This window comes from Rhipicephalus sanguineus, chromosome 10 (genome assembly GCF_013339695.2).
Source record: "Rhipicephalus sanguineus isolate Rsan-2018 chromosome 10, BIME_Rsan_1.4, whole genome shotgun sequence".
NCBI lineage: Eukaryota > Metazoa > Arthropoda > Arachnida > Ixodida > Ixodidae > Rhipicephalus > Rhipicephalus sanguineus.
The window spans coordinates 123,893,410-123,910,268 of record NC_051185.1 but is presented as its reverse complement, the minus strand read 5'-3'; the positions used below and the strand labels follow the sequence as shown (position 1 = coordinate 123,910,268).

At 47.6% G+C, this 16,859-nt stretch overlaps 1 protein-coding gene across 1 annotated transcript in view; it reads left to right on the top strand.

Annotated features, from left to right (window-relative positions):
* LOC119406721 (ATP-binding cassette sub-family C member 2) overlaps positions 1-16,859 on the top strand; it is a 197,075-nt gene that overhangs the window by 85,356 nt on the left and 94,860 nt on the right. Inside the window, exons 6-7 of the mRNA XM_049420186.1 lie at positions 9,060-9,227; positions 13,999-14,177. Of these exons, the coding sequence (XP_049276143.1) occupies positions 9,060-9,227; positions 13,999-14,177 (347 nt within the window). The remainder of the gene's footprint in view (positions 1-9,059; positions 9,228-13,998; positions 14,178-16,859) is intronic.

Here is a 16,859-nt window from a genome sequence, read left to right as displayed (position 1 = left end):
TTATCTTCTGGTTTTCATTAAGGTAGTATGAAACAAAGAAGCGAGTCCTCAAAAGTTCCCTTTCTTCATTCATTTAACATGGACCAAGCACGATATTACAGCGAGAGCCTGTAAAATGCTAAATTTTCTTAAACGTAATTTCCGGTTAGCTCCAGCCAGAATTCGAGAACTACGTTAGTTTTCGAACGTACGAACTGCATGAGAGTACGCGTGCATGGTGTGGAACCCGCCAACTAAAATTATCTGATGAGCTCGAACATGTACAAAAGCGTCCAGCCCGATTAGCCTCTAGTAATTACGAGTTCAGTTCCAGCGTTACTGCATTTAAGGATAGCATTGGGTGGGAATTATTAAGCACACAGAAAAAATATCAGGTCAGAAATGCATTTGAAAAATTTGTCAGGTACGGTTAAAATACGTAGATAACGAAGCGTTCCTTTTACCCCCTCATTTCATATCTCATAGACGTGATCAGTCGTTAAAATAATCGAAAGTATTTTTAGAACAAACATCTTTCAGCACTCGTTTTTTCAAAAATAGTAACCCATGGAAAAGCTACATCAGTCATTTGCTGACTGTCGCACTGAAGCATTGTTCATAGCATTACTGTTGGATGTATAACTGCATGAACTTTTTTTGCGAGTTCTGTTCTTTCTTTTGCTCTGTTGTCTGTTTGTACTAGCATATGTAGCCCATTGTGTTATCACGTGGTCTTGACGGTGGAGAACGAAGTTGTCGGGTTGTTAAAGATGGAACTATTTATTGGGCGAACTTGTGCCCAGGAGATGAAAAAGTCAGTTTCTCCGCAACTACGAAGCAATGAACGCGATAGCAACAAATTGCAATGTAACGCGAAGAACGGTAAGCAGCTCGAAATTGCCAGCGCGTCGCTCGAGCCCAAAGGACGCACGAAAAGAACGCACGCAGGAGGAACTATCATGCGTCACAGCTCGACACTTGAAGCGTGCTGTTCAAACAAAGCAGGACGCATGAAACGAACGCACAGGTACACACACAGGACGAGCGCGAACTAACAACGGTCACAGTTGTTACGTATTTCTGTTTGAACAGCGCGGTCCTTTCGCAAACGCGGCCGCTGCAGCGAAGGAAGTGACCTTCGTACGCTCTGTAACTTCAGCGCCGACATCGCGGGGAAAGCACAAGACACACCAAGAGCTTAGGTGGGGGCTAGTTGGAAGATACTGTAGAACAAATTTTTTTAGCGCTGCAAAGTTGAGGACGAAAAAACATGGACAACACAGACGAAGCGCTTCGTCTGTGTTGTCCATGTTTTTTCGTCCTCAACTTTCTTCTACATACACCAAATTTCAAATTTTCTTCTACATACACCAACCCTCCCCCCCCCCGTCCCCCATCCGACGCGCAGGCGACCACGCCCTGTAGGTCGAAGAGCATCGGCGCGTAGCAGGAAGCGCGCATGCATCGTAACGAGCGGGGCGACGACCTTTAAAGCGCACCTCGCGCGCACTTCTCGCCATCTCGCTAGTGACGAAGAAAGCATAATGATGTAACCGATGTATATCAATAGCTCGTCGTTAGCATGCTGAAAGACGTATTTCTTGTGGCCTAGCCGTCTAACGCCACGCGCTGCGGAGCGAGAGGTCGCCCATTCCTTGCTTCGGCTAGAGTTACTGTATGTGCTACCTTTAGGTAGCAGAGTTGCGCATCTGTCTTCCAAACGCCGCTAGCAACCATGCATTGCGGAGAAGCTGATGCTCGGACCAGTTTTTGTATTTTTCGATGCCGCCGCTGCAGCGAACTAAATTAACACTAGTCATCGATAGTTAATGTTTATCGCCGGTCTTTGACACGCCAGTCATACAATTGGCGACACGGTAGGCATGTCGCTTGCAGAAACGGAGTGCGACTTCAGCGCATAGCTGTGGTTGCTAGCCAGACCTATGCTCAACTCTGCTACCTAAAGGTAGCATATACAGTAACTCTAGCTTCGGCAAACAATTTTGTGAATAATCTTTCTTTGTAGCCTCTACACACACACACACACACACATATATATATATATATATATATATATATATATATTGATACTGGACTTTCGACGAAAGGTGAAAGAAAAGAAGGAAGAAGTGGAGTTGGATTCTGGGCTAAGCCTTCCGCGACCATCCATCATCCCGCCTTGTAAAATAAACATCTCTCACCGTAACAGAATTGGTGGACAGTGCTAGGTAACGCATTGGAGCCCCGAGAAAGTACGGCGGAAGACAAACCACTGGAGCTTCGCCGAAGCCGCAGACTCGCAGGAGTTCCGCCACTGCCAACCATGATGAGCACTGACGGTGACATCCCGCCGCCTCAGCCTAGCACCCCTGGACAACACTACAGAGAGCCACGCCCGTTCTCTGGGAAACCTGGAGAGGACGTCGAAGAATGGCTCAAGCACTACCGGCGGGTGAGTCTTTATAACCACTGGGACACTGCCAGCCAGCGGAACAATGTGCCACTTTTCCTTGAGGGAACCGCGTTGATGTGGTACGAGAATCATGAGGAGAATTTGACAACGTGGGCAAATTTCGTCGACGAGATCAAGATGTGTTTTGGCGACCTGACCATGAAAAAGAAGCGGGCCGAGCAGATGCTGAGCCAACGTCCTCAATTCCCAGGCGAGACGTGTACCATGTACACAGAGGAAGTCCTCAAGTTATGCAAAAGTGTGGACCCAGTCATGACTGATGAGGATAAGGTGGGGCATCTCCTCAAGGGAATTGCTGAGGATATCTATCACTACCTCATCGGCAAGGATGACTTGCAGTCGGCGAATGACATCATCCGACACTGCCGGACGTTCGAGGCCCTTAAAGCTCGACGTATTTCGGCAAAGTTCGGTCGACTCCCCAACGTCACCACTGACGCGAGCATCGACGTGGGCCCTCCGTCCAGTGATCTGGCGTCCACTATACGACAAATAGTACGCGAAGAACTCGATCGACGGGACGCTGCTGCTACTTCGACAGCACATGTCCGCGGTGCTTTCACGCCGTGCGGCCCCCTTCCTGTATCCATCAATGCTGCGGGCTTCGGCGACGCAAGGACGCCGGTACAGCCGCGTCGTCATACTCATATTTATGAGCCGCCAAACGACGGCATCAGGAGGTCGCCCACCGACATCAGAGCGTGGCAAGATCATCCCGCTGACTGCCTTCAGCAGCGTGTGGTGCGTGAAGCGCCTGTGTGTTTCCACTGTGGCGTTCGTGGACATATAGCCCGCTTCTGCCTGGAGCGACGTCGGGCGCCTCTACCGCAGTATGAACGACCCCCTGCATCCTCACGTCGCACAAGTACACGTGGTGACTATCGCTGGCCACCGAACGGCTACTACCGAAACGACATCCAACAGAGCTACCGCAGCGATTCGCCTGCTTCTGTGCGGAGTGTGACGCCACCAACCTCCCGCCAGCGTCGATCACCATCACCAGGTCGTCGGCGTCTCACCTCTCCTCCGCCGGGAAACTAGGCGCCGCGGCCGATGGAGGTGAGGTCGCCGGACATTTTTCACTGCACAAAGATATGCCTCCGCCAGTTTCCATGTTACAGAATAAGGTCCGTGTTCTTATAGATGGTGTTCCCACTTCAGCTTTAGTCGACACGGGAGCAACTGTTTCCGTTATGAGCAGCGATCTTAAGACTCGACTCGGTCAGAAAGTGATGTTCTCTTGGGGAACCAACACAACGTTTCTTGCAGTGAGTGGGGAACCATTGCGCCCAGTGGGAGTGTGCACTGCAACTGTTACTTTTGGCGCAAAATTGTTCCAGGCAGAGTTCGCAGTTCTTGGGAATTCTACTCACGACGTTATCCTGGGCATCGACTTTCTGAAAGAATGCGGAGCCACCGTGGACTGCACTGCCGGCGAGGTTTTACTGTCTGCTTTTTGTCAGGAGGCCACGCGCGGCCAACAGACAATTGCAGTCGTTGATGCCATAATTCTGCCGGCGCAGTCCATAGTTGGAGTGCCTGTTGACGTTTGTGGTGTCGCAGCGGATAAAATTGATGTTATTGTTGACCCGATCCAGCTGAGCTGTGCAAAGAAGGATGTGTTGGTACCGCGTTGTGTGATTTCTGCGAGCAGTGGAGAATCCGCGCTATGGGTGATCAACTCCTCTTTCGAGCCGGTTGTACTGCCTAGTGGAATGCGGCTGGCTGTGTTTGAAGTAGACCCAAGAAGTAACGTCAACATCGCGGTCATTAGCGACGACAACAACAAAGCATCCCACGTGGCCCGGCCCAGTGATGACATATTTATGGGCATGGTGAACAAGTCGCTATCGCCAGAGAAGAGACAAGCGTTAGCTAGGATTCTCTCCAACCATGCATCCGTCTTTGATTTCGCGCTGAATGGCCACGGGGTTTCTGCACCACCTTCACGCACTCGCCATGTGATTGATACTGGTTCCGCCCATCCCATCCGCCAGAGACCGTACAGGGTATCTCCGTCTGAGCGTAAAATTATTGCTTAGCAGGTGGAAAAAATGTTAGCAAAGAAAATTATTCAGGAGTCATCTAGCCCCTGGGTGGCGCCTGTTATACTTGTAAAGAAGAAGGATGGTTCCTGGAGATTTTGTGTAGATTACCGGCGGCTGAACTCTGTCACAAAAAAAGACGTATATCCGCTTCCCCGAATTGACGATGTTATCGATTGTCTGCACTCTGCTTCGTATTTTTCTTCTGTAGACCTGAGATCTGGATATTGGCAAATTCCCATGCACTCTGCTGACAAGGAAAAAACAGCGTTTACAACTCCAGATGGTCTGTTTGAGTTTAATGTCATGCCATTTGGTTTATGTAATGCTCCTGCCACATTTGAGCGCTTTATGGACACAGTTCTTCGTGGCTTAAAATGGGAAATATGTCTTTGTTATCTTGATGATGCCATAATTTTTGGCCGCACGTTTGAGGAACACAGTCGTCGACTTGACGTTGTTCTCACGTGCCTTGAGAAAGCGGCACTTACCTTGAATTCAAAGAAATGCCATTTTGGTGATCGTGAGACTATAGTTCTTGGACATCTCGTAGACAAGCACGGCGTTCGACCTGATCCCCATAAAGTCACCGCAGTCAGCAGCTTCCCTCAACCACGCTCGCTACGAGAACTTCGATGCTTCTTGGGCCTGTGTTCATATTTCCGGCGTTTTGTTCTTTTTGTTGTATAAACAATGTAGCAATTATTTGGGTGCAGAAGATTGCAGCAGGTTTCTTTGTTGTATAAGCTATGTATAAAAAGTGTATGATATTGTGATGTCCTTTCAGCTGCTGCCATTGTTCACAAAGGGGGCGGAGGATCCCTCAAGCCGTCATTACGGCTTTTCCCTCCGCCTCCTGTTACACTGTACTGTGACGAAATAAAGCAATCAATCAATCAATCAATCAACTTCGCTGATGTCGCTCAACCCCTTACTCATCTGCTCAACAAAGCCGTGCCTTACCAGTGGACGAAAGAATGCGAGTCATCGTTTTCTCAGCTGAAGTTTCTACTCACTTCCGGGCCTATACTTCGCCATTTTGACGCATCAGCCCCAACTGAGGTGCACAGTGACGTCAGTGGAATTGGTATCGGCGCAGTCTTAATTCAGCGTCACGGAGCTGTCGAACATGTCATTGCCTACGCAAGCCGCTGTTTGAGTAAAGCTGAGCGCAATTACACCGTTACAGAGCAAGAATGCCAGGCGGTCGTCTTTGCCGTGCACAAGTTTCGCCCGTACATCTATGGCCGCCGATTCGCCATCGCCACAGACCACCACTCACTCTGTTGGCTCACTGGTCTCCGTGATCCTTCCGGCCGTCTTGCACGTTGGGCCTTACGTTTGCAAGAATATGACTTTGATGTGTGCTTCAAGAGTGGCCGCCGTCACGCGGACGCTGACTACCTGTCGCGACTTCCCCTTCCCACGACTGAATGTGACGCCGACAATTTAGACGACTGTCTGGCAGCTCTTGATTCGCCGTTTCCAAATTTGGCCACCTTCCTTGCTGAGCAACGCAAAGACCATAGTCTGGCTCCTTTTCTCTCATTTGCCACCAATAAGCCGCATCAGTCCCCTTTCGTTATACGGGACGACATTCTTTACAAGCGAAATTTTGCTGCACAGGGGGCCCGCCTACTTTTGGTTGTCCCAAAGGCTTTGCGAGCCAACGTGCTGCAAGCTATGCACGACGACCCAACATCCGGACATATGGGATTTGCCAGGGCTTATCGCCGCACACTGGAACGTTTTTACTGGCCACGCATGCGTCAAGATACAGCTAAATACGTCGCGAGTTGTGAGCATTGCCAACGATACAAACGTCCAACTAGTGCGCCGCCGGGACTTCTCCATCCCATACCGCCTCCGTGTTTCCCCTTTGAGGTCGTCGGTATTGATTGATGGGCCCTTTTCCGCGATCGATCACTGGGAACCGCTGGATTATAATCTGTGTTGACCACCTCACTCGTTATGCTGAAACCGCAGCCATCTCTGCCACAACGGCCGATCACGTTTCGGACTTCATGCTACGCTACATCATCCTCCGGCATGGGTCGCCTCACGCGATTATCAGTGACCGTGGCCGTCAGTTCGTCGCCGACGTCGTAGACGAGCTCCTCCGCCGGTCTGCTTCCCAGTTTCGTCACGCCACTTCGTACCATCCTCAGACCAACGGACTGACTGAGCGCGTCAACAGGACGCTAGTTAACATGCTTGCTATGTACGTTGACTCCAAGCACAAGAACTGGGACGCTATTTTACCTTTTATGACTTACGCTTACAGCACTGCGCTGCATGAGACGCTTTAGCCCGTTTTACCTTCTCTACATCCGCCCGCCACGCACTACTCTTGACACCATTCTCCCGTTTTCGGAACAGGAAACGCCACCTCTTGCAGAGACCCTCTGTCACGCAGAGGAAGCAAGGCGCATCGCACGACTCCGGACTTACGCATCCCAAGACCGTTCGAAGGCCCGCTACGATAAGCGACATCGACATGTCTCGTACAGTGAAGGAGATATGGTGTGGCTGTGGACTCCATACCGCAAGCGTGGCTTGTATCAAAAGTTTCTGCCCCGCTACACAGGTCCCTTCGTCGTTTTGTCGCGCCTTAGCGACGTTACGTACGTCGTCTCACGGCTCACATCAACCGGCCGTCGCTCCAGAAGAACTGACGTCGTGCATGTCGCCCGTTTGAAGCCATATCACGCGCGACACTGATTGACTCGCCCGGTGGGCATCGTCTGCAACGGGGGAACTGATACTGGACTTTCGACAAAGGGTGAAAGAGAAGAAGGACGAAGTGGAGTTGGATTCTGGGCTAAGCCTTCCGCGACCATCCATCATCCCGCCTTGTAAAATAAACATCTCTCACCGTAACAATATATATATACGGGTCCTGACGGCGACAACGACGGCAAAAACGAGCCGAGACTGTCCATATAATTGCTATCGCAATAAAATGACGGTACAACGCTCTGTACACTGATAGTGGCAATCAGACTTGTCAGCCATCGGTAAACTGATCAGCGGTAAAGCGCGTTCGCACGTATACGCATGTGGCATCAAATATGCCAGCGTTATCGCTGGTGGCCACGTCAGTTCAAGAATAAACTCTATTGTTCGCGTTGCGTGGGCAGTGTTATCGGAAGATTCCAAAATAATCGGGAAGGTTCCCAGACATGTGAGTGTTGCAGGTACTCGAAATAAATAAATAAATAAATAAATAAATAAATAAATAAATAAATAAATAAATAAATAAATAAATAATTGAGTAAATAAATAAATAAACATGCTTGCTAACATAACCCTTACTATAATACGTAAACTGCGCCGTATGTAACCAACAATTATGTACCGACTGCGCTGAAGATTATTTTTTATATAACATGCGTGGACTGTCTTAGCCTCTCGGACACAGCCAGTCGCCGCAACGGTCGGGCTAGTGGAGAGGCTGAACTTACACATCTTAACAGTGGAAAGCAAGAATCACACAAGGATGAGACATGTAAACAGGACCATCGAATAGCCCAAAATATCTGCGCTGAACAGTGGAAAGAGACTCGCTTGCCAGACAACCCCGGTAGTACATCCTGTATTCAATAGCGGGTCCGCGAGCCAACGGCGAAGGGAGAAGTCTTTCCCAAACACCCTTGTAGGCGTTTCCTCACACTTCACAATAGATTTCAGACCTTGTGGCTGTTAGGTTTTACAGCGAATCTCGCGGTGACTGCAATTGTGTTAATTCACTTTGAATTTCTTGATAATTTTTATGCCAACAAGGAGTTCATCATTTCTATCCAATAATTTAATACGATTATTGAACTCCTATCAATATTCATTTAAGGTCCCTCTGTTACCTATATTTAGCGTAGAAATCTTTTCATAGCAGTGAATGTTGCAGTTGCTTTGACAATCCAGGTAACCAATGGTCATCTCCCTTTAGAGATTGTGTATTAGCTATTACCCAACGTTCAAAGCAAGGCAAAGAAAAGGTAGCACTGCCATTACAAAATTTCTCTCATTGTTTAAACATGTAGAAATGATAAATTATGACTGCCCTCGCAAATCATAAGTTATGACTACATTTGAATTGACTGGTGAAACTACCCAGACAGAGACAAAGAACACAGGACACGGTCAAGCGCACCACCCATGCGCTTCTCCTCGTCCCGTGTCCTGCGTCCCTGTCCGAGTGTTTGCCCCCAGTGAATGCAACTTCAACTATGTACCAACTATCTTGACAGCAGACGCTACTAAGTTATAGCTAATTGTTTATTACGCATGCTGAGCATAGGCGTGCGCACAAGGGGGGCAGGGGGGGGGGCGGCCGCCCCCCTAATCATCTAAGAGGGGGGCGCAAAATCTGCCCCGTACATTGACCCTGCTAGTCACCTGAGAGGGGGGGCGCAAAATCTGCCCCATACATTGACTTAGTAGGGTGGGGGGGGGCGCTGCGACGAACCTTTGCCCCCCTCCCTAATGGGGAACCCTGCGCACGCCTATGATGCTGAGTGAGTAAACACAAGACTCTACCAGTGTGTCGACTTTCCTACTCCTAGGGTTACAACCTCAGCGGCGGCCAGAAGCAGCGCGTGTCCCTGGCGCGCGCCGCCTACCACCAGTGCAGCATCTACGTCCTGGATGACCCGCTCAGCGCGCTTGACCCGCACGTTGGATCAAAGGTGTTCAAGAAGCTCCTGGGCAAGAGTGGAATGCTGAAGGACAAGGTACGATGGTTGGTGTGAAGCGTTGTTTTTAGCTGAGCGCTACGTGTGTATTACGCAGAAGGAGCTTGATGTGCGCGAGTTGGTGTAGTATACTGAATGAAAAAATGCGCTCCTCTGTTGTAAGCATTACCTTCTAGTTCTCGTGTTTTTTGCGCAACACTTTTTCATTCAGTGTGCATATTACGGGACCAGTATATGACCTATATTGATTCCGTCGGCTTACATACAAACCTAACCCACATGCAGCTCCCATTGCTAGTATACATGCATGTAGATAATGTCCATTTCATTGTAAGTGGCCACACATGCAGTTAGCAAGTGCAGAACAAGAAATTTCGGTCCCCAGTGCTAACTGCGCCTTTCGCATCCTAACATGATGATGACGGAGATACGGCGCTGAATTCTTCCAATTTCATGATACACGATAAAATGTACATATTTGTATGTTTTGTAACTGATCACTTACTGATAAATAATGAAATATACACACTTTTCTGTAGGTTCACAAACTATTATTACAGCGAAGCGGTTCACTTCTGTCCCACGTGTTCCAAGGGTAATGTGCGCGGCTGGCGTCCTTATCTAGACACCGTGTGTAGGCAAACAATGCAAACAAGAATGGAGATGGCGCAGCGCGCTTGCCTCGGCGTTGTCTAGTGGCGCTGCTGTTGTGTGACGTACTGTAGAAACCTTAGAAGCCAAGACGCCGAGAGGGAGCAGCACGTTCGTGCAGGAGCAAACTGCTAAATAATGTGGAGATGAGTCGGCAGCAGTAACGCCAGTACAGACGTGACCGTGCTAAAGCGGATAACGTGGCAGGATACGATCACTCCGGCAGAGAACGTCGGAGTCTTCAGTCACTCAAGCCGGAAATACGAGCGAAGAGGCATCTGCGGCAGAAACGCAAATACAGCTTCGCTTGTAATCCGTCCCCATATGAATGTTGCGGACTCAGAAAATATCTTCTCCGCTTACACTCACAGGTTTACATGCTGTATCAGTAGTGATTTTCTTGAATTGTGCGGTCTGTACAAGCCTTCGACTTCCCCATGTAAGGAAGAGCTGGATGATTGAAGGAAGTTGAATGATTTAGCATCACTTGAGCTACCCAGTAGAGCAATAATCAGTTTCAAGCCTCGTTGCAGAATAAGACAAACGGCGCTCAATAACAAACGAACGCCAGCGTCAATTATCAGCCGAGTTTCCTCACTTTATTTTTATTACCATTCAATGATATTGTTCGGCGTTTCATGATCGCCACTCCACCGCAAAATCCCATTGACTTTACGTGCCCACGCATCGGCACGCCCCAGAGGCTGAGGGACTGACGAGCATTCTTTCACAGCAAGAAGTGCATTTTAGTTTGTGCTGAAGCTTCGAAGTATAAAGTAAATATATTACTTCTGCGGCCAAGTGCCTAAGTGCCACACTTCTGCGAGTGGGAAGAACAAAAAAAATCCACATTTGTGCTCCCTGCATGTTCGTGCAGAGGGTCACGAAACCAGCCCTAATGTAAGCAATCCGTGTAACCTGCCCTTGAAAGCACTGCCGGGAGCGCTGCTCCGTCGGTCTTGTCAGGATGCTGCATGACCACGTAAGGGAAATGGAAAATAAAGATATGATTTCAAGGTTTTTCAAATTTTAAAACTGTTAAACTGTATAATAGAAAGGGCTACAGATCATTCTCGTGGCTGTTTTCGTGAACCATGCTTCTTGAAAGGTTACAGCGCACATAGACGGGGACGAACACACAAGACATAGCTATGCTGAACTACAACAGATACTTCATTTCTGATGGAGTAAACTTATATGGCTTAACAAGCCAATGACAACATGTCAAGCACCAACAAAAAAAAGTTACTCATCATTTCACACTCTGGCTGTGGCTTATCAGCGTTCAAAAATTCTCTCTCATTTTTTGAGAGCGTCAAGGAAGGAGCGCTCGGGCAATTTTCTTTGCGACGATCAATTTTTTAAGCTTCTGTTCCCTGTCGGGTCAGCTTAATCTTCTCTTTGCTGACCGCCGAACACTGCTCGAAAAGCGGTTCACGGGCACAACATTGCAACGACAAGTGGCCTGAAAGGACGATCAAGATTCTTGTGCTCCCTGAGCCTCTCGTTCAGACACCTACCAGACTGTCCAATATACCTTTTCCCGCAGGTCAAGGAAAGAGAGTAAACTACGCCCTCTTCACAGTGAACAAACCGCTCCCTGCATTTTTTGGAGCATCCTGCTTTCTTTTTGGCATAAGAATTGACAAGCGAAGAAAGTTTTGACAGTTTGTTAGGGGCGAAAAAGATTATGTATACACCAGCGTGCATGTCTATCTTCTTCAGATTGAGCTCGATCTTGTGAGTGTAAGGCAACACAACGGACGTTTCCTTTTTTCTCCTTTCGGCTGGCCCTGCTGGTCACCATGCTTCATCTCTTTTAGTAGGATACGAGCCACTGACAAGCATATGGCACGGGTACCCAGCCGAAACCAGGCGTGATGTCTGAGCAAAACAGTAATCTCTGTTAAATGGAAACATGACTTCAGTAGAGTATTTGTTAAACAAGAGGCGATAATGCCTCGTTTTACAAGACTGTTGCAGTTATAGGAGTACGGGAGCAATGGTTTGCTTGCCATTGGTTCATACAACCAGCAAACATGTCCTACACTGAAATAAAGCTTGAGGTCAAGAAACATAAGAGAGCTATCCAGCGGAAGTTCATGCGTTAACTGCAGCGGCTTAAGACAGTCGCTAAAAAGGACCAAAACACGTGAAACAGATGCTTGAAAGTTTTCGGCATCCGCCCTCAAAACAATGAGATAGTCATCGACGTACCCAAGAAGATGTTTCACAATCACCCCTTATAAAGGTTAATTCAAAATACGGTCAATATCGATATGACGCAATAACAACTAGCCCACCAAGCCATCCTCGTGACCTTCCTTCTCGGCACCTCAAAGCCAAATGAGTAGTCAGGCGCCTTCTCCACGACTCCTCGAAAGGATGAACGTCAATCACACAAGTTAAGGCTGCGAACACAGATTTCACAGTATACAAGGGTTGATCGTGTCGCATTTCGGCGGCACGGCGCACCAGCGTTGTAAACTGAGGCTCAAAGTACACACACACACACACACACACACACACACACACACACACACACACACACACACACACACACACACACACACACACACACACACACACACACACACACACACACACACACACACACACACACACACACACACACACACACACACACACACACACACACACACACACACACACACACACACACACACACACACACACACACGTATTTTCCTCACCGACGCCCGGATCGCATAACGCTTCCCTACACTACACAGCAGTATGAAGCTCTTAGTTGCAATTATGCCATTCGAGGAAAACATCGCATTACAATGCAAGCAACAACGGCCAGCGAAGTATACGACAAGCAGCATAACGGAAAGTATTCTTGCGTGCGTTTCCAGTGGAGGCGCAATGTTGCCAGATAACTTAAGGTGCTGGCGTTGCGCCCGCTAAAGGTGGCTTTGGAGAGTGTTTACGTCACAAGTCGTTGAAAGGCGGCCGGTTTCAACTGTGCTAGCAGTATGCGGACCATGAAAGCGTGATTTTATTTCTATCTAAGCATTTACTTGGCACAAAACAAGCACTACGAGGTTTCTCAAAATGTATTTCAAAGCTCTGAGTTGTAATTTGGCCTTAGTGTTCCTTTAATACTGTCATCCTGACACTCTCGAATTGTCAAGATGACAGTTTTAAGAGCCTCAGCTGTACAACCGCGTGCCTGTTATCGTGAGTGCCAAATAACAGCGCATGTCGCTGGGCGACAAGCTGAATGTTTTGCGTAGAAGCACGGCTGCGCTTGGGAAAACGGAAGTCCTTTTCTGCCAGCAGAGTGTTGTGACGGAGAGGGTTCATGAGAGCTTGGGCACAGTAACTCAATTCGTGACCACTGCAACCTTGACGACACAAGTGCAGCAAAAGATTACTGCATTCTTCACAATGTTCTCAATAGTATTGGTTGGTTCTAATAAGTATAGGTACTGTTTCTAAGGTTGCTGCTGTTCTTAGTATTTTTACCTTAGCAAGGTTGACAAACTTTTACAAGGCGCCTTAGGTAATTCGGTTATTAAAGGTTTTCGTTATGTGGACGATTACTTAATTTTTTTGTAGTGGCGAGGACTTTGAAACCGTGCTAACCTCAGTGAGCGAAAAACTTGAATTAGATGGGGAAGGCTGAACTTTACTAAAGAGGTGCCTCATAACAATGGAATACAATTTCTTGACATTTCCTTAAAGTTTCAGAAGAACCACATGTGCTGGCACTATTCTCCTAGGTCTTCGAAACCGCTGTTAACTTTTACGTCGAAACACTCGAAGGTTGCGAAAAAAAAAACGGTATCGCCATGTCTTGCTTTAAGTCAGCCCTCACCAAGTCCTGTGAACACAAAATGAGTGATAGCTTTAAGGCACAGGTTACGCGCCTTTTAGACGTAGGTTATCGTGATGCAGTGAGCACTGTCGCTGAACATTTAAAGAAGTCCATTATGTTAAGTCCGAGCTTGGTTGCAGAAAGCGATAGGAAGAAACGTGTCGTAGGTATACCGTACATTTATTGCGTATCTCACAACCTAAATTGAAAAGTTGTTAGTGAGCGTCTGTGTCGTCGCTTTCGCCTCTAGTGTCCTCGTTTTAGTGCTCTTTTTACAACGCATAAAGGGCCATATGTGCTCTTACGACTGCACAGACCCGGCTGTTGGTGACCAACCAGGGTTACCTACTGAAACATGCCGACCAGTTGTTTCTGATGTGTGGAAAGACGGGCGTGTCGTACAGCCGCCATTCGGAGCTGCTCAAAGATCCTAGGGCACCGGTGACTCTAACCCTTGGATCATCAGGCAATGCAGGGTACGCCCAGGAGAAAACGTGAGTCCGTGGAAGTTGCCGCGTGAGTAACGAAACGTGTAACAACCAACCTCATTAGCACCGTTCTACCGGGTTGCGTCTAACAGCTGTGGAATCACCCGTAACGAATTGGAATTATTGAACAGTATTCGCCATTGATCGTCCGTCTAACTTCGCAACTAAATTACCACGTGGTCACCTTGAATGAAATATTAAAAGTCCATGCTACGCAACCAAAACTTTCGTTAAATTTGGTGCACACGTGAAACACTAAACCAAAGTACACTGCTAAATTATTCCTTGAGAACTTTGTTTTTAGTTACAGCTTTATTAGATGAAAGGAAATTTAAAGTCAAAGTTTATTTTGTGCATTTTTGCGGGGGCACTCAATGCCAGCGTGACTCTTTCGTATTTTGGCGGCCCTGGCTGAATGAAGTTCTAAATGCTATTTAACCGAGCTGCTTTGTTCTTAATTAGCGACGTCCTTGTTTGCCCTCCCTTTGTCCCTCGTTGTTTCTGTTCCGCTGTTCTGACCAGTATTTATTAGTAAAGTCTTATGAAACTCGCATCTATAGCTCACTTTCGAGCACAATGTAGGCGACATTTTGCAATAAATAATTGTCCAAGTTTTACGAGATATCGCGAAAGTAACAGTGAGTTTATTCGGGAACTTCAAAGTGGCGCCGCCGCGTGTATTTCCTTTCTGCACATGTTCTGGCTCATCAAGCCCCTATCACTGCAGTAGGGGTGATAGGGCGTACAGAATATTTGCGGATGGGCAACTTTCTAATTCAAGGAAGATTAGCTACCTTTGTAATGTACCATGCAAGATCGGGCGGGACATTTCGCCCCTTCGCAAGAAGTCTCACTCACACTATTGTGAACACAGTTAGTGTACTGCTACGGTGCCTGCGTTAATATCATGCGACGTTTATGTTTGTGCAGTGCCAAGGTATGGAGAAATATAGTAGTTCAAAATTAGGTAAATGCGCAACGGGAAGACACAGCGAATGCGCAGGAATGCTTTGGAGGAAACACAGCGCTAAAGAAGACGGGGTCAAGGAAGGGTGACGCGCACACAGCGCTGACTTGCAACACTTTATTCATAGGACGGGAAGTATGAACTTATACATATATGCCAGTGACCTACGCCACAACCAGCGAAAATTACGAATAACTTTTACTTAAAGGGGTCCTGCAACACTTCTCAGTTAACATGGAATAGTCACACTACTAGCGCATGATGCTTCACAAATCATATGCCGCAAAAAATTTTACAATACGTCAAGTACGGGCGGAGTTCCAGATATTCGTCGCTCCACGCTTTAAGCGCTTTCGCTCCCCTTTCGTACCAGCAAGCGCACTGAAAGCTACGCAGGGAGGGGGACGACAAAGGGGGTAGGAAGATGCTGGCCTTCGTCAGCGCACGTCATGACCTTGAGTACTTTGTTTCCTTTTCTTTCTTCGAACACACGGCTAAATTTAAGTGTGATCGCGCGCGCACGAGCACATGTCGGTGACCCGTGGCGACCCCGGTAACTACTCAGCTCAAAATGCTCAAATCAGCCAATGGCGTGGAACTTGAGTATAAGACGCAGTGATTTTGAGTATATAGCATCATTTGTCGAGAGAAGGAGGAGTGATTTTTGGCTGACTTTGATAATTAATTGCAAATTACAGGCCGCGCGCGTGTTCTCAGGAGCCTCCACTACAGATCGGCAGCGTTTTCTGACCGTGCTCAAAAAGTGTTGCAGGGCCCCTTTAACGTTGCACATAGCACAAGCAACATTGCGCGCAATGGTGTGTCATTCAAGGCCTGTTTAGATATGATATTTCACGAGATGAAAGTGCTTTTGAAGGAGTACTGACGCACGTACTATCGAACTCTCTGACTGAGTCTGCCTTAATGATTTCACGTGTCAACTGTGCATTATGCTTAGCGAGCACCACACTTTTTTCAAAGAGCGCACAGCCGCCGTCGCGGCAATGGATGCCCAAGTGGCCTTGGACCGTGTTGTACATATTCTTATGTTCATCTCTTACACGGCCATTTAAGCACCTGTCAGCCTTTCACACGTATTTCTTCACTTAAGACAGAGGAGTCACGTATACTACGCAGGGCACACACTGCTTTCTGTGTTTCACAGAACAGACTTGGGCATCCATTGCCGCAACTGCGGTTGTAGGCCCTTCTTTGAAATAAAGCGAGGTGCTGGCTACGCGTAATTCATCGTCTTGCTGCGTCGTCTTCATCCGTCCTTGTGTATTTTTAAATGCGAAGCATTTCTTAGCGAACCTTTGGCACTTTGGGCGTTTCTATCTATCTATCTATCTATCTATCTATCTATCTATCTATCTATCTATCTATCTATCTATCTATCTATCTATCTATCTATCTATCTATCTATCTATCTATCTATTATCTATCTTCTATCTATCTATCTATCTATCTATCTATCTATCTATCTAGCCACCTACGTCTGGGTGCTCTCATGATCGCCTCCTTAACTTGGTGTATACCAAAATTGGCATGGGAGGGTAAGAGGATTTGACGAATATGACTGTCGGGTCATGACATGAACAACGTGAAAGTTCTGTCGCGTACGTCGTCAAACCCTTTCCTCTAGGCACGTGTGGCACATACCCGTTTACCACGAGCTGCGGTGTATGGGTATGCGCCACAGGTGATTGAAAGTTTATATC